Source organism: Protobothrops mucrosquamatus, unplaced genomic scaffold (genome assembly GCF_001527695.2).
Source record: "Protobothrops mucrosquamatus isolate PMUCROS unplaced genomic scaffold, P.Mucros_1.0 scaffold2794, whole genome shotgun sequence".
NCBI classification, from domain to species: domain Eukaryota; kingdom Metazoa; phylum Chordata; class Lepidosauria; order Squamata; family Viperidae; genus Protobothrops; species Protobothrops mucrosquamatus.
Genome location: NW_015388831.1, coordinates 194,126 through 212,427, shown reverse-complemented (window position 1 = coordinate 212,427; position 18,302 = coordinate 194,126). Strand labels below are relative to the sequence as shown.

Genomic DNA, 18,302 nt, shown 5'->3' with positions numbered 1-18,302 from the left:
AAAATGAAGGAAGTCAAGAGTTACAATAATTTTGATGAAAACGTGATCACCAAGATAAAAATAACCGAATGAAACAATGCAGAGCTGAATTGTTCCGCAGCCAGTTGTTCCATGGCGAGTTGGCTGCAGCGAGATGTTCTAGACCCCTTGAATCTAGCCCAAGTGATCCACATATACTACTACCCCCGCCCAACTTAGGTTCCACTTCTTGTAGGAAGCCATGATCCCCATTTTCCAACATGATTTTCAGGCAATCGGAAGAAGTCTCCTTACTTTTTTGGGCTCCTTCAACATCTCCACATTTTATGTACATGTATCTAGGACTTTCTGGACAAATTAGGAGCAGAAAAATCTGTAAGACAGCAGCAGCACCTGACAGGGACAGAAGTAATGGCCAACATTTCTGCGTGCCCAACAAAATATCCAATCCAAGAACCTGGAGAAAATATAGAATAATATAAATTAATTTAAATGAAAACCTTGTCAAGTCATGATTCTTGGCATTAACAAGGAAGAGTATGTGAAGTGGTGACATCAATAAAACTTTCCTAAGGACACTTCTTACGGTTCATTTCAGTCTGAGTGGAAACCAGATGCCAATCTTTTTCTTCTGATGTCAGCAATACAAGAGCTAGTGTGGTACAGTAGTTGAGGTATTTGACTGAGGTTGGGGTTCAAATTCGCAGCAGTCATGGAAACTGGGTGATTTTGTGCTGGATATTATCTCTCAGTCTCACATACCTCACATTGTTATCATGGAGAAAAATGAACAAAAGAATATGTCTTCTTGAGCTTCAGCATATAAATCTAGATGATGGTCTCAATTATTAAAAAAAATGTCTTTATGATGTCACTTTTGTTTTAAAGGCAAACACAAATGCTGCCCAGAGTTACTGGAATTTAGGCGGCATACAAGTTTGTTAAATAAATAAATGAATACATTCTTCACTCGAGGATATGCTATTATAATTATCTATTCATTTGCGTGTTTGTTGTATTTACAAATTGCCTCAATCCTACTGGACTCCAGTAGCTTACAGCATATATTTTCAATGTCTAGAGCAGTGTTTCTCAACCTTGACCATTATAAGATGGGTGAAGAAGTCTGGGGAATTCTAAGAGTTGAGGTCCACCCATCTTAAAATGACCAAAACTGAGAAACACTCTTCTACAGCAAAAGCAAACAATCTTCTTTCTATACAAGAAAGAAGTCTTTCAGAAGTATGTATCAGGCACTGCGTTCAGGAGTCTAAAGCACGTGAGGGGGTAGGACCACAACCAAAAGTGGCTGATGGAATCATTTTGACACAGTTTTGGTTCCTCTCTAAGACCCACTTTTCTGTATGTTGTCCTTTTTCATTTTGAGATTTGCTGTTCTTTGTCTACATCAAGAAGCAAAGGAGTAGTGTTTTGTAATGAGGCCAAAGGCTGCAATTTGTCCATGTTCATACTAGTTGTCCTCATGGCCTACTTTACACCAATCCTAATTAACTTAATATGCTCTGCTGGTTTATCTTTAGGGAATTGAACTAGAGACTGACTTCCTTGAATTGAACTCAAGTCTTTGTAACTTCATGGACATGGACAGATTTATGCCATGTTTTTGGACTTTTCTATTTCCCAGGCCACACTTTTACTCTGTGTTTTCTGATGGGCTCCTATTAAAATACTAATAAGACCTAACACTGCTTAGCTTTTAAGTCCAGCCAGATCCATTTAGTCATCTCCTGCTTCAGGCAGCATATACATAGATACATATGTACATGTGTACATGGTACATATTGGGTATTTACAGGTAAACAGACACACAGATAGGATGACACATAGACAGATGCTTTCAATCATTGTGCAATTGCACTGACATAACTGATTCACACAGACCAGCTTTGGCCATACTGCTCCAAATTGAGGGGCAGTTTGAAGACTCAAAGAGCACCAAGGACCCTAATTTTGGAGACTGTTCAGGAAGTCCCTCTATTTTCCTAAGATGCATACAGATGGAGAAATATTATCTATTGTTTAACTTTATCACATGCAACTGGTACCAATTCTTCTGATGACTTGCTGATTGCTGGGTATATTTAAATAGTTATTGTGATAATTAAAACAATATAAAGTATTAGCATTGTCAATAGGCACAGTTGTGAGTGTTTGCTGTTTGCTTTCAGATATTAAAAATGTATTAAAAACTTGGAATCTTGATGTATAAATATGCATAATAAATAAATGCATGCAATAACAAGATCAAGAAACTAGGAATTCATTTTTAACTAAAGTACAGATGAAAAGTCATGACAGCACAACTTAGCTACATGATCACCGAGTCCTCTGAGCAGTCTTACCTACCTGGCTGATGAGAATACCTATAACAACAGCCAGCTGATTCAGTGTGCCCAGAGCCCCACGGAGAGCAGTTGGAGCTATTTCTCCAACATACAATGGAGCAAGTCCAGATGAGAGTCCTGGGCAAATACAAACAAACAAGGGCACCAACTGTAGCATCTTAATCATCAGAACAATCATTTTCTCAGCTATCCTTAAAAACTCCTTTACGTTATGAAGGAAGACCATATTCCAAAAATAATAAATAAATAAACAATATAAACATAAAAACTGAGGACTTCTTTTCCCTTTCAACAATTTTGAGGCACAATACTCCTTTAACTCAAGCGTGGCTCTTGGTGACTTCATGGGGTTTCTTGGTAGCAGCATATAGCTCCTTCTACTCAGAACATGGCACTGATGTGGGAAAGAAAGTGGTGTCAGATACGGGTCAAATCTGGAACACTTTCAAATTTTTCTTTATTTATTTGCTATTTCTTGATTGCATATGCCTCTATTACTCCTTACTATTGTTACATTGGTTCTAGCTTTCCTAAGTCCTTGTATCTTCCAACACTGAATCTCTAGATGCATTTGAGCTGTTCTACTCATCTAGAACCATGCTAGAAGATGATATGTTGCCTATCCCTCTTCTACAGCTTTGGCATGATGGTCTGGTTTTATCTGCCCATATAACTGTATTGAATGCAAACATTGATTGTAAGGTCCCCTCAGCAAATGGTTATTAGATTTCCACCAGACAATGTAGTCAGTTTCTGTTGTAATTCTCTCAACCAGTGACAGCTTTGGCAGTTGCTTGAGATTGCTGGCTCTGGACCCTACTTCTCTGTCACCTCCTTATACTCAGATTTTTCTTTCTTGTTAAGTTCATGCTAATTTCAGAAGCCAGATGATTGAGTGCATGTTTCCCCAAGAGATGATCCCTGGTTCAATCCCCAGAATAATCGGGAAAAGCCTCAACCCTAGAGAATCACTGCTCCCAGCCAGTGTTGATAATGCAGCCATGTTCCTTTTTCACTTGCAAATAATCACTGAAGCGTCAAGGAAAATCGGAGAAGAAAAGCTCCATTGTCAAACCTGACTCACTCCATAGCTGCCTGCTTTCACTTGCAACTTCATCATGGCGGTAAATTTCTAAGGGTGGAGGAAGGCTATGGAATGCAAGTGAACCATCTGTTGCCGGGGAAACGTTATCTAACAAGGCCGAGTGATGAAGAATGTTTTCGCTGAAGCATTCAGTTTTTCCCAAAGTAAAAGAACTGAACTCAACTGGTGAACTATGAACTGTGGGTGGCCTGGAGGGGAAAAGGGAATTACCTATGTGGGTTTTTTCAGGAAAAATCCCAGAGTTGACTTTGCTTCTGCTGTGCCTAGATGGATTTTTCAATAAAGCTACACTCTTGGTTCATCTAAGGAGCCGGGAGTTTCTTTTGTTGAATGTTCCAAATGGGACGGTTGACATCTATTGAGAATCAACTTTTAACTTACCACCATGCAAGCCTGTCAAGACTCTTCCAATAATTACCAGGATGTGGGAAGGGCCATTTTTTGCCACTACAAAAAATATGTTCCCAGAGACTGCAAAAATATTCACCAGTAGCATGGCTCTCACTCTAGAATAACAGGAAGAGGTATATTAAACAAGGTTTAATATCCAAAATGATTTGATCTTTAGTTTAGTATCCAAAGTGACTTGATCTACTGGTGTCCAAATAGCAAAAGCATCTCCATAGTAAATAAAAAGCTGAACATTGGTGGGCAGGCAGCCTATTTTTATCAAACCTTCTCAAAACTCAGGGCTTTTTTCATAATCGCAGCTACCACTAACCTGAGTCTCCTTTGAAGACACTGGCTAACCTTGGTTAAAATTGTAGTACTTCTGTATTAACTACATCTAAGGATGTTGCTGCTGTAATTTATAGGCAGGATTTACACCTTGCCTTTCATCAGGGGTTCTTAACTGAATTGGCTAGGTTCATATATTGCACAAAACCAAAATATATACAGATAGTCCCTGACTTACAACCATAATGAAGCCTGCCCATCACCACTGTCAGTTGTGACAGCTGTAAAATGGCTTGGTCAATATATAATTTGGATTTTACGATGTGTTTTGTGGGGGTTGTTAAGTGAATGGCATGGTTGTTAAGTGAACCATGGGTGCAGTTTTGCCAAAAACCAGAAGTAAATGCTGTTTTTTGGCAAAAATGTCATAAAACATGGTCATGTGACCACAGGACACTGCTAATGACTATTAGTGTAGCTGTGTTGCTGAACACCTAAAGTTTGGTCATGTGACCATGGGAGTGGTAAGGAGCGACCATCAGAACTTTGAATCTGGGTCATAAGTAGCCCCAAGGTAGAATTCATTGTAACTTTGAACAGTCACTAAGTCACTAGTCATAAATTGAGGACTAGCTGTAGCTTGGTAATCATACAATCCCTAAACAGGCTTACAAAACACAGAAGGATTTTCCCGTGCTCTGTTACTTATCAATGGTGATTGCTGCCAGAAAATAAAACATGGATGGACAGTTTGCTATTATGCCTCTCAGAAGAAGTGTCATCAAGTGGCTTTGTAGCTCAGCTGCATTGTATTTTGTAGCAGCCATCCTGTGTAAATATACCCCTATTCTCTTCAGTCCCTTAATCATGGTTGGCTCCTATTAGATTTGCACAGCCCAGATAAAGGATAGCCTGTATCAGTGCTTTGATTATTCTAATAAAGGTGAAGAGCAGACACCCTTCAGCCTGCCATCATTCAAACTTCACTTCTCTGCCTAATAAATTCCCAGAGGTACCAGTATAGGCTTTTTGCTCTGCCATCCTCTTTTCTCATTATAGCTGCTATTCTTTTCATCTTATCCAGTGTGGCACTTACATTGTTTTATTATTTTATTTCCAAACTCTGCAATTTTGGGAGGCTTACACTACACAGGACTAAAAAAAAATCTGTTTGAAAAATCAAACGTGGAAACCTGTTCCTGTTCTAATTGAAACTCTTCCTATTCTAATGTCCCAAAGAACGTCTTTATCACTTTCCTGAAAAATGTTAGGGTGACTGCAGGAGATATGCTGTTGTCAAAAGAGGGGGCTGTCACTGAGAAAAATTATTTCTAAAATAATAAAAATGGATCTACAATCAAAGATTAAAAATTATAGCTAAAAGATGGGGAGGGTGGGAGCAGGATGTGTGTGTGGGGGAGGTGGGATTACCTCTTAACTCATCAACCATCTCCAATGTGATGCTCCTCCATTGGGGCCTCTGGTCAACTGGCAGACCCATGTCTTTAGGCCCTTACAAAAGGTCAGAAGGGTGGGAGTCAATCTCACCTCAGGGGCTAAGATGTTCCAACTGAAATTCCTTGACTGATGGGGCCCACAGCATGCCTCCTGTGCTGGCATGGGTGGGGTGGGCCAGTCCCATTGGGGGTGAGACAACTACTTTCCCTGTATTCAGGAAATCAGCAGTATGATAGACTAAGAATTTTGGAGTTCAGTACTGTTGTTAAAGATGGAACTCAACAATGTAGAAGAACTTTGTTGAATCAAAGTAAATTTCCATCTAGTTCATTATTGTAATTTTACCAGTGATCAAGCAGACATTTTGAGAAACTGACAAACAAAACATGAAGATAAATGACTTCTCTGTTCTTTGTTTTCAGGATAATTATTGAGATATATTATCTCAGTAAGCTGCTTCATTGTTAAAATCAACCAAGCTAGCAGCCATTAACCTTTTATGGAAATGATATACGGATGGAGATATTCTTTGAATCCAAACGCTACATGTCCAGTCCTTTGCATGTCCAGGATGTCTGTAGAAGACCCTTAGCTTGAAATCCTAGAACAAGCCTATCCTGCTTGAACTTATTGGACCGAAGTCACCGGAAATAAATAGTTCCATAAATATCCACACCCTGAACAATATAGAGTTTTAAAGGTGACAACCTGAATTGCATCCAGAAGCTGACTGGTAGCCAGTGCAGCCCTTGAAGAAAAGACATTATGTTATGTTGCAGTGCCTGTCTTATGAAACAGTATAACTCCCGAAGTTTTTGATTATTTATTATCTTAAAGGATTGTTTGATACTCAGAATCATATGGCCAGTGGTTGGCCATATAAATGTAAGGATGGATAGACAGACAGACGGACGGACGGACGGACGGACGGACAGACAGACAGACAGACAGACAGACAGACAGACAGACAGACAGACAGACAGATAGATAGATAGATAGATAGATAGAAGACTGATAGATGACAGATAGATGACAGATAGATGATAGAGATAGATAGATAGATAGATAGATAGATAGATAGATAGATAGATAGATAGATAGATAGATAGATAGATAGATAGATAGATAGATAGATAGATAGATAGATATTTCTGCAATGTGTCAGTGGTAGTCGGGACCTAATAAGAATGGTTTTCATTATCTCCTGAGTTACACAGAATGCCTGCTTTGTTTTTCTACCAAGACATTAAATTCAAGAAGGAAAAATAATCCTCACCGTGGCATCTTTTCCCCAATCCAACCAACGGTGAAGGAGGAAATCATCCCACCAACAGCAAACATAGAGACAGACAAGGACCAAAGCATCATGATCGTTGGATCTTTCAATACTTCTTCAATTAAAAAACTGCCAGTGCTATTTTTAGCACTTTCTATTTTCAGGATCTTTGCGTAGTGGGTCATTATGATCTGTGTTGACAAAATGCATTAATCATTTCATTACTCCTAAAAACTAAGATTATTTTTGACTGTGCATGTTTCACAACCTGAATTTGCCCATCACCTTCTTCAGGATGAGAAGTGAAACAAAGAAAAAAAAAAAAAGAAAGTCCAGTTACCTTTTGAAAAAGCATTTTTGGGTCTGGATTTTTAACAACTAAGAATGCCTGTTACTATATATGTCCCAAATTTGCATTTAGTCTCTTTGAAACCTAAATGTTTGGGTTGAAGGTTTAAACTGTGAATGTTTAACTGAATTTTAAGGTCTCCTGCCATGAGGAAGGGGGTTGGACTAGAAGACCTCCAAGGTCCCTTCCAATCCTATGAGTCTATTCTCTTCTATGCTGCCCAGAGTCATTGTGTGAGAGTTGAGCAGTGGTATAAATGTGTGTAATAAATAAATAAATTTTAATAATACATACTTAAAATTGGTGTTTAGAAATTAGCAATTGAGGATCACAACTAGTACAAGAAATATATCTGAGTGTTATCTATCTCAATAGCTTTTTTTCCAGATCCCAAAGGTGCTTTTTCATGAGGCAACTGGACTTTCTTGGGGTTTTTTTTCTTGAAGAAAAATGGTGGGGAGCCAAAGAAGCTTCTTGGATGAGAAGCGAAACGTCTTCAGAGAAAAAACAAGAAAGTCCAGTTGCTTTATGAATAAAGCACCTTTGGGATAACTACGACCCGGATGACTGAGGATATCCATAGACATTTTTTCCCAGATATCTCAACATATGGCGCTAATCTATTCTGGAAAAGGGGCTTTGTGTTACATGCAGAACAATGCAAGTTTTGTACTAATTGGGAGTAAATGAACTGTTTTAAGTCGAGGACTACCAGTATTGGCTTGGATCTAATGTAATACAAATCAACACTTAGGACTGCATCCTAAATGCCCCATTTATTACCCCACTCTCTGCTGAAATTGGTCCCCGGATTGTTACATTTTGGGTGTGTATGAAAAATAGCTGAGAATACACCTAACATGTAGGAAGAGATTGGCAGCACTTGAATGCATTTTGTCCTTTTATTTTTCTCAAGCAAGTCAGCGCCAAATGGTGGTGCATGGTGTAGCTTGCTCAAATCATCCTGGGTTAAAACTAAATGTAACAGTTAGGGCAGATGAAATGATGCTGAATTGACTCTGGGAGATTCATTCACTTTCACACCACAAAGAAGAAAGTGGGGTAATAAATGGGGCACTTAGGATGCAGTCCTAAGTGTTGAGTTGTATTACATTAGATCCAAGCCAATACTGGTAGTCCTCGACTTAAAACAGTTCATTTAGTGACCTTTCAATGTTACAACGGCACTGAAAATGCAACTTATGATTGTTTTTCACACTGATGACCATTGCAGCATCCCTAGGATCACATGATCAAAATTCAGATGCTTGGCAACTGAATCATATTTATGATTATGTGATCACCTTTTGCGACCTTCTGACAAGCAAAGTCCATGAGGAAGCCAGATTCACTTAACAACCAGGTTACTTATTTAAAAACTGCAGTGATTCACTTAACAACTGCATCAAGAAAGGTCGTAAAATGGGGTAAAACTCACTTAACTGTTTTACTTAGCAATGGAAATTTTGGGCTCAATTGTGGTCGTAAATCGAGAACTACCTGTAGTAGGGTTCATACATTTTATATTGCTTTGCCTAACGTTGTAGGTGGAAGAGACCCAACCTGGCATCTCTTTTCTGAAGATATCAAAATAGTTAAGATGTCCCAAGATGAAAGAAGTGAGCCCCAAATATGGGCTCTGATATTAATGCATATGTAAATAATCAAATTGACTTGCCTGTTGAGGAGCATTGATGACCCCAATGCAGTAGCCATATTGGAAAAAACCCAACACTGCAGTAAACACGGAGAGAAACAAAGTGCATGTGACATCCTAGGAAAAAGCAACAAATGAGAGCACAAGGTCACACGGGTCTATTTCCATTACAGCGACCGAAGAAGAAATCAGGTGCACATTTCAACCCTTTGCTTGGAATCCTTTGAAAAGCTACCAAAGTTGGTTTGAATGATGCCTCCGAAGATTGGCAGAATTCAGAACACTGTCAATATTTCCCTTGATTTTGAAGGAATGAAAACAAAGAAGATGCAGTTGCCTTTTGAAAAGCACCTTTTCATGATCTGGATGATTGAGAATCTCCATAGATTCAAAACTTCAAAAATAAATATAAATAAATAAGGCATGGCAATTATTTCAATCTGGAATATTGCCATGATTGTATTAAATATGCAGAATATATGGAGGCAATCAAATCCAAATCACTGCTTGCTCCAAGTTGAGCATCACATTGGTGGTGACTTTCTTGAAGGGGTGGGTAGGGGTATTATTTTAACTTGCAGGAATTTGTTCTAGATTCCAGTATGACATTCCAACCGAGGATAATCCAAAGGCTATCACAATGCAGATTCATTAAAACCAGATTTTGCTGCTGGATTCACAACGAAATAATAGTGTGACTGCCTACGTATCCAACCTGGGAACCTTACTTTCTTTTATGTGCTAATGTAGCTTTTTTTTGAACATTTGGTGAACATTTGGGAAAGAAAACCAGGATAGCATTTGACTAGCATGAGGTTAATTGTTCCTTACAGATTTCAGAAAAATCTCACAGTCATACATCATTGAGGCTCTTTACAAGCAGTCAGATAATTGTGTAGAACAATTGCAACCAAGTGCATTATGTCCTTCCAGAGCCACATTAATTGTATATGTGTGATAAATATATGCAAGGACTGATTAATACATCAAACTGGACGGAGTCCAGCAGCTATGACTTATGGTCCATGAAGGACCAATACAGTCTCTCTTTAATTGCCTAGGAGGAAAGAAATAGCAAAGTTTGTCAAGACTTGCCAAACTACCACAAATAGTTATTGGTGAACATATTTGGTGTACTGAGTTAATTTTTGTTATATATACTTGCAAAATTATAGGATCCAACAAATTGTGGTGGTGTATGCATTCAATAAATTAATGATATCTTACCTGTTTTTATTTTGACCCTGGAGACCCCAAGGTTACCCTACTGTAATCCAGAGGGCTGCTACCAAACAGCAGATTTTCTGCAAGCGTGATTGTATGTGTGTTTGGGGTGTGTGTGTGTGTGAGAGAGAGAAAAACAGGTATGAGAAGTCTCAAATGGGCTGAAGTTATCTATTTTCTTTAACTCCTTGCACCCTCCAAAATGGGATAAAGTGCCAGAATCTCTGATTTCACACACTCATTTAACTTCATTGTATCACTGTTCTCTCTGTTGCCAACATTTCACTTAAAAAAGTCATTCCCACTCCTCTCTCTCTCTCTCTCAAAAAAAAATTATTTATCTTTGATATGTAGACCTCAGAAGTTTGGTCTTTATGTCATGTCTGTCTGTCATCTGGAATATTGGTATATGAGGCTCTTCCTTATCTTTAACGTAGATTCGGAAGGAACTTTCTAATAAAAAATCAGTAAGTAAATAACAACCATGCTACTAATTTAACAACTGCAGTGATTCACTTAACAAATGTGGCAAGAAAAGTCGTAAAATGGGGCAAAATTCACTTAACAAATTTCTCCCTTAGCAACATAAATTTTGGGCTCAATTGTGGTTGTAAGTTGAAGATTACCTGCACAATAATGAAATAGTAGAGTAACCAATTGTTATTTATAATCAATTATAAATATCCAAGATACAAATACAAGTAGTTTTTAACTTACAACCAACTGCTTAGCAATGATTCGAAGTTATGATGGACCCCCCCCCAAAGTTACGTATAACCCAGATTCAAAGTCCTGATGGCTAGCTCCCACCCCACAGTCATGTGATCACATTTTTGGACACTCGGCAACCAGCCCATGTTTACGACCATTTGCAGCATCTCCCAGTCATATAACTATGATTTACAACTTTTTTGCTGGAAACTGGCATTTGCTTACAAATACACCATGGTGAACAATGGGTTCACTTAATGACTGCAGCATTCGCTTTGTGAACGCCACAAAAAGGTCATAAAATTGGGTGCAGTCATGTGATGTCCTGCTTAATGATGTTATGTTGTCATGTTCTAACAACTGTAATTGTAGTTGTGGACTACCTGTAACTTAATAACACTAATAAGCTACCAACCATATGTAAAATTCCCCAACAAATCATTGCCCACAGACTGGACTTTGACCCCCATCATTCCCAATTGCAGGATGGTTGGAAATGATAAGATCGCACACATGCAAGGAGTACCAGGTTGGATAATGTCCTGCATCATGGGTTCATTCATGGTTCATAAGGGTTCAGTGAATTTCCTAATTATTTTAGGAACTCTCTTTATTCATTTGAATAAACCTGTCTTTGCCCTATACCAGTGGTGGTGAACCCATGTCACGCGTGCCAGAAGTGGCACTCAGAGGCCTCTCTGTGGGCATGCGTGCCGTTGCCCCAGCCCTGCCTCCCCCTGTGGCCCCCTCCTCATCAGCAGCCCCCCTCATCAGCGGCCCCCCGAGAAGAGTCACCCCTGAGCGTGGCCCGTGTGGAGCAGCACAGCCAAGGACATAGCAGCTGGCCAGTGGGAACAAGACTCTGCCCTTGTGTCCCGCTGCATGCAGTTGATGCTGCAGGGCGTGGGCAGAAGACGTGGCTGCCATGGTGCTGCTGGGCTGCCTGGGTGATCTGTGGCAGGTTGTGGAGGCGGTGGGTGCCCTTATGGGTGGGCGGTACAGGGGCGGTGCAGGGGTGGAGTGGGGGAGGCAGGGGGAGAAGCAGGGGTGGGGGTGGTTTTGGGGCACTCGGTCTCTAAAAGGTTCGCCATCACTGCCCTATACAGTCAGTGTACTGAGAAATTATAAAACAGTGTGCCCTACAAATGAAATAATAACTCACGGTTATTAAAATGGGCATAAGACCCTCAGGTCTTGGCACTTCATTCACTGAGTTGCATCATCTTTTACAAATAAGCTACTTCTTCTGTGCTCATTATGCAAAGTGGCAGCTGATCCAGACATATGCCGGCATGCCAGCTGCCAACATTGCCTACCCTTTAATGAAAGTAAATTAAAATCTGATCATTGGTCCACCAATCTAATAAATTAACTGTTCAGTTAAGTTGTTATAGGCATTTAGCTGCTGCCTTTTCTATTTGGAGAGTTCACAATAACCAGAAAATTGGTTTTAACTCTATAATTGCTATGACATGGCAGACAATAGCAAATGTGATCCCAGCAATGACTTATTTTACATTATTTCATTCAAATTCACACTAGTTACTATATTACTGCTAGACAGGGAGACCAAATTATACCATTCTTCCTTGCAAAAGGATGTGATCCATCTGCAATATTCTCCTTTTTTTGTATTTATTTTATGTTTAAATATAATAAAGTATAAAGAATCAAAGGAAAGATAAGAAAAAAAATAATAGCATTATGATTTCCACCCTCTTTTCTATTGAGAAGTTACCGTCTTACTCTTTTTATTCCTTCTTTTTTTTAACTTTGTAATTACCTTCCCTTTTCCTTTTAACCCTTTTTAGTCCCCAAATCTGTAAATCATTGATTCAGTCTTTTCTTCTTTTAAGTAAAAGTCCATATAAAAAGGTGCAGTCTTTCAAAAAGTTTGCACTATTGTCCTGATAAGAAGGAGGTTCTCCATATGCCAAATGTCAGTGCTTCTGGGATTATGTAGTCACAATTTCCTATAGTTTTCTTCTATTTATGAATCTATTATTTATGTACAGTATTTATTAACAATAGGTTGATATCATTTTATTAAAAGGTCTAAGTGGTAAACAAAATATCTCAAAGAGCAATTTCGCCAAGAAAACTCAACACTTAACCAACAAAAAACCCAATGTAAGTTCAGATGGCTTCTGCTACCTTCACGAGAAAGCTCACCCTAACAGAAAAGGTTTCAGAAGCTTTTTGAAGGCCAGAGTGTGTCTTGGGGTCAGCGTACTCCATAGAGAGGGGCACTAGGCCCCAACCAATTCAGCTCCCATGGGTTGGGACCATAAGCAGGCCCTGTCTGATCTAGCAGGACAGTCAAAAACATTATAGACCAAAGAATTTTTGTGATCCCTCAAGAGTTAACAAGTCAGGCTTAACATACACTTTTGTGGATGAGAGTCCTCTTCCTCTGAAATGGCATCAATTTGCTATCCAAGAAAGGGCTAGAACAGTGATGGCAAACCTTTTAGAGACTGAGTGCCCAAACTGCAACCCAAAACCCACTTATGCATCGTCGGGTGCCGGGTGGGTGTGGCCCATTGGCTGGGTGTGGCCAATTGGGTGGGTGTGGCCCATTGGCTGGGCATGGCTGCGGTGGTAATGGCAGACTGGGTGGGACTAAAAAGTTCAATCCATCAATTCCAACTTTGCAAGATCTTTTTTTTCCCAGGAGAAGTTGAAATTGACTGATTGATTGAACCTTTTTTTTTTTGCACACGGCGGCGGAGGCCTAAAGTGAAAAGGTTTTATAAAACCCAGCTGAAGGCCTAGGACTGGGGGTGATGGCACGAGTGCCCACAGAGAGGGCTCTGAGTGCCACCTCTGGCATCCGTGCCATAGGTTCGCCACCACTGGGCTAGAAGACACTTTCATTGTTAGCTACTTTGCAGAATAAATAATACTGTAGTCATAAAAAGTGCAATCCTATGCTATCTAGAATAATAGCTCAGAGTTGCTTCGAACTGCCAGATGGGCAGCGAATAAATTTAATAATAACTAAGTAAAAATTAAAAATAAATAGCTTAAAGGGGGGTGGAAATGGAGAATATGATGTTTCAACTGCTAGAACGGAAGGTCTCCTGGTGAGAATTGCATATGCTGTTGGAAGTCCCTTAGAAGAGCTGAAAACTTGGGCATCAGCCTTCCATCCTTCCAAGGTCAGTAAAATGAGGACCCAGATTGTTGGGGGCAGTATGCTGATTCTGTAAATTGCTCAGAGAGGGCTGTAAAGCACTATGAAGCGGTATATAAGTCCAAGTGCTAGTGCTATTTGGTTTGTTCTAGAATCAATGAATAGATATTTTAAGATGACTTATGAGCTACTAAATGCAAAATTCTTTCATTCTTCTTATCCATCCTGAAAATGTGACTGCCATCAGCCCTCAGATTTTGGCAGGGAAAATGGATACATCATCTCCATTTGCCAAATTGCTTCTTTGATGGTGCAGAGTAGAGAGTGTTTTCTGTCTCTTTTCTGCCACTGCTATCTACATAAAAGGGTTAAAGCTAGAATAAACAAAAACCACCCACAGTATTGTTTTCAGCAGCTTTAAAAAGTTCTCTGCTTTTGATACATGGGTATAGAAAATGGAGATCGTTATTTCAAATTTTCTGCCCTTTTATCTTTTGCCTGTTTTTCCATGTCTCTCTTTCTTCCTGTGTTTACCTGCCTTCAGTCCTATTTTGCCAGTTAGCTGTTTTTGATGTTTGTTGAGCTTTAATAAATAATTTTTTGTTGGCTGAACTGAGTGACCTGTGTGTGCTTGCTCCAATCTGGAAATAAGGATTGAATTGACTGCCACTGTGCTGAGGGCAAACTTGAACGGGAAGTTACCCTTAATGATTCTTTCTTCCCTCTCCCTCCTATGTCAGATGGGGTAGCTTAGTGGTTTAAAAGTCACCAGAGACGATCTATGCTCCAGCAGTTTGAGTCCTAGCAGCGTGTGATGGTGTGAGCTCCTGTTGCTTGTCTCAGCTCCTGCCAACCTAGCAGTTCAAAAGCATGCTAATGCAAGTAGTTAACTAGGTACCACTTTAGTGGGAGGATAACAGCATTACGTGTTTCACCATATGTTTTGTGCTGCGGTGTGGTGTCATGCTGGCCACATGACCGTGGAAATGTCGTCAAATAGCCCTGGCTCAATGGCTTAAAGAAATGGAGATGAACACCATCCCTAAAATTGGTTATGACTAGCAGTATAAAACCCGCAGGGACTCCTTTACCTCCCTCCTTACTGAGAAATTGGGACTAGCCAGCTATCTGAGATAGATGCAGCATGTACATTTTAACACAGTACAGTTTCTCATGTACATATATGCTTTAAAAGAGTATCAGTTTTGTACCTCTGTAACTGCCATTTTCTGCCATTCAAATCTCTCTCACAGAATTCTACTTGTCAGATGCTAAAAATTCTCTTAACCTAGCCCATCATAGAACACCCATTGTGAGCAAGAATGAAAATTCTAATACACATTCCAGCTGTCGCTATGTAAAAATGAAAATCCTCTCTGTTTCTACTCTCTGATCCTTTTGGACTAGCGTTCTGGGTTTTAAAAGATGTTTAATAATGCTTTCACAGACTTAAAGATAGTAATACTACTGATATAATAAATGTTTCATTTTGCAAAAGCCTAGGAAACACCTGGTTAATATTTTGCTGAAATCTGTCTTGGAACTTCTCAAGAGTTTTCTTGCCCTATGAAAGAGGAATTTGACTGCATTCTCAGAGTAATTGAGAGAAATATGCAAAAAAAAAGGTGCTTTCATTTTAAACATTGATTGAATTAAGTTTGCAAGCTGATAAAATCCTGAATGGTAATCTTGAATTGAACGGTTTCAGTTCAGACTAGAATCAGGTAGAATTATTCAGGAGCCATAAGAGTGGATCGAATATTTATTTATACTGGGATCAGTTCAGCCATATAAATCAATAGATCAATGCCATGTAAAAACCTGATTCTGTTAGGACAGGGGTGGGCAGCTGTGATTCCTTTATGACTTGCGGGCTCTCAAAAATCCTGAGCCAGCATGGAATGGTTGGCTTAGGAATTTTGGGAATTGAAGTCGCAAAGGAGCCATAGTTGCCCATCCCTGAGTTAGGATATTCTATTGAGATGCTTTCATATTGAATCTCCAAACTGATTATTTATACACACCTGTTTCTTACAAATTTCTATAAGCCTTGGAGCTTATTTTGTTTGAATGAGCTATTGATGGTGGGTTGATCACTCTGAGGCCTCCTCGGCTGCCTGTATAAGTCCCAATTTTGGAATGAAGAAAGCTAATGGGAGGAATGTCCCCTGGGCCCACACATGCTTCCCACTGGCCTTTTAAAAAAGTGGAAAAAAAACCAGGGATGCTCCAGATCATAGGAGAACTGAAGACCAGTGACAAAAATCACTAGTGACAAAATCTTTCACTGAACTGACAATGGTAACAAGGCAATTTCTATTGGTATTGCTGCCAGTTACAAGTAGTCTTTTGACTTATGACCACAATTGATCCCAACAATTCCATTGCTAAGCAATACAGATGTTAAGTGAGTTTTGCCCCATTTTATGACCTTTCTTGCCAACGTTCCTAAGTGAATCGCTGCAGCTATTAAGTTACTAACACAGTTGTTAAGTGAATCTGGCTTCTCCATGGACTTTGCTTGTCAGAAGGTCACAAAAGGTCCCTGGGACATTGCAACCATCATAAATATGAATCATTTGCCAAGCACTCAAAATTTGTTCATGTGACCATGGTCAGGGATAGGTCCATGAGTCATAAAAGAGCCAAGGTTGCCTACCCCTGACCATGGGGATGCTGCAATGGTCGTAAGTGTGAAAATGGTCATATGTCATTTTTTTCAGTATTGTTATAACTTTGATCATCTCTAAATGAATGGTTGTAAGTTGAGAACTATCAATACTAACTATCCCTCAAGGAACCAACAGGACCAAATTATTGCACTTATAATTTATAAAATTATAAATATAATATTTAATATAAATATTAAAAAAGAGAGTTTTTTTAAAAAAAGAACAATAATTGCTTGCCACACTCTCCAAATTTCAATTCCCTTTTGAGTCTCTTCAAGTCAGGGATGCAGAAAATTATTTACTGTCTGATCATGGGTTTAATTATTTTCTCTTTCTATTATATTAAGACATTCAATTTGATGTTAACATTTCAAGGGGGTCTGAAGGCTGAGCCCCAGATTGCCAGGTAGGCTCTGCTATAAAATAAATGTCATGCTTCATTTATTTATTAATATTTATTATTATTTATATCATTACTCTGTGACACTTTGCATCCGATGTACTGTAAATTTATTCCAAATTAAGTCCCACTATATCCAATGTGTTTACTGCCTGATAAGTCTGCATAGGGTTGCACTCTTCAAACGTGGGCATAGTAATCAGTTTCATATCAAAGTTAAAGCTTTTGATAGAGTTGAAAGCAAAAACGTAGGCAGATCTAGAGCCTTAATACATGCAGTGCAGTTCATATTGTCAAGCAACCTTTGCAAAGATATTGCCTTAGAATAGTGATGGCGAACCTTTTAGAGACCAAGTGCCCAAAAACCGGCTCACCTCTGCCCACCCGCCCCCGCCCTGTTCCGCCCACCCTCAGGGCCATCCACGGCCCGCTGCAGATCGCCCAGGTGGCCCTGCAGCGCCATGTTGGCCATGCCCTCTGTCTACGCCCCACAGCATCATCTGCTGCCCAGCTGCCATGTGCTTGGCTGCGCTGCTCTGCGCAGGCTACACCCGGGGGTGACTCTTCTCCAGGGGGCTGCTGGTTTGGAGGGGGCTTTGGGGAGAGGCGGGGCTGGGGTGAGGGCGTGCATGCCCACATAGAGGGCTCCGAGTGCCGCCTCTGGCACTCGTGCCATAGGTTCGCCACCACTGCCTTAGAAGCTCTGGAAACGAAGTCCAAAATCAGCTAACTTCTCTAATTAGATAGATGATATGTCTTGAAGTCAATTTCATGATAACAGAAAACCAACCACAACTGGAAATGGCTCTTTTGCACTTTTATTTAAATGTACTTGTCCCAGAGCAAACCACATCAAAGGCTGCTGGTAGAGTTAAACTTCCAGTGGCATTTAGAGGGCCTGTGTAAGAAAGGAGAACAACATTGCAAGAAGAAGAGTAAGAAGGATAGATCACCATCAAATCACAAACAATTTAAGGTCTCGGTCGCCATGAAGTCCTAGTCTGTATTGTACCACATGTGGCTAACCTGAAGAGAAATTGTAAGATGTATTTCATGCCTAAAAATCAGCATAGGTATGAAACTGAAAACATGGATAAGACCAGGGCTTTTTTTCAGCCGGAACGCGGCGGAACCGCGTTCCGGCACCTTTTTCCGGGCCGGCCGCACCGGAAATAGCCCCTCCCACACCGGAAATAGCCCCTCCCAAATTTTACTTGCATTCCTGTTCTCTAAAGGGGCGGTCCTAGGGTTTGATGAGGGCGTGGCCAGGTTTGAGTTCCGCCACCTTTTC

The 18,302-nt window shown here is 39.9% G+C and overlaps 1 protein-coding gene across 1 annotated transcript in view; it reads right to left on the bottom strand.

Annotated features, from left to right (window-relative positions):
• SLC2A2 (solute carrier family 2 member 2) overlaps nt 1-18,302 on the bottom strand; it is a 34,739-nt gene that overhangs the window by 15,264 nt on the left and 1,173 nt on the right. The window contains exons 2-6 of the mRNA XM_015825761.1: nt 8,890-8,985; nt 6,863-7,053; nt 3,832-3,956; nt 2,347-2,462; nt 274-436 (exon numbers count right to left, since the gene is read on the bottom strand). Of these exons, the coding sequence (XP_015681247.1) occupies nt 274-436; nt 2,347-2,462; nt 3,832-3,956; nt 6,863-7,053; nt 8,890-8,985 (691 nt within the window). The remainder of the gene's footprint in view (nt 1-273; nt 437-2,346; nt 2,463-3,831; nt 3,957-6,862; nt 7,054-8,889; nt 8,986-18,302) is intronic.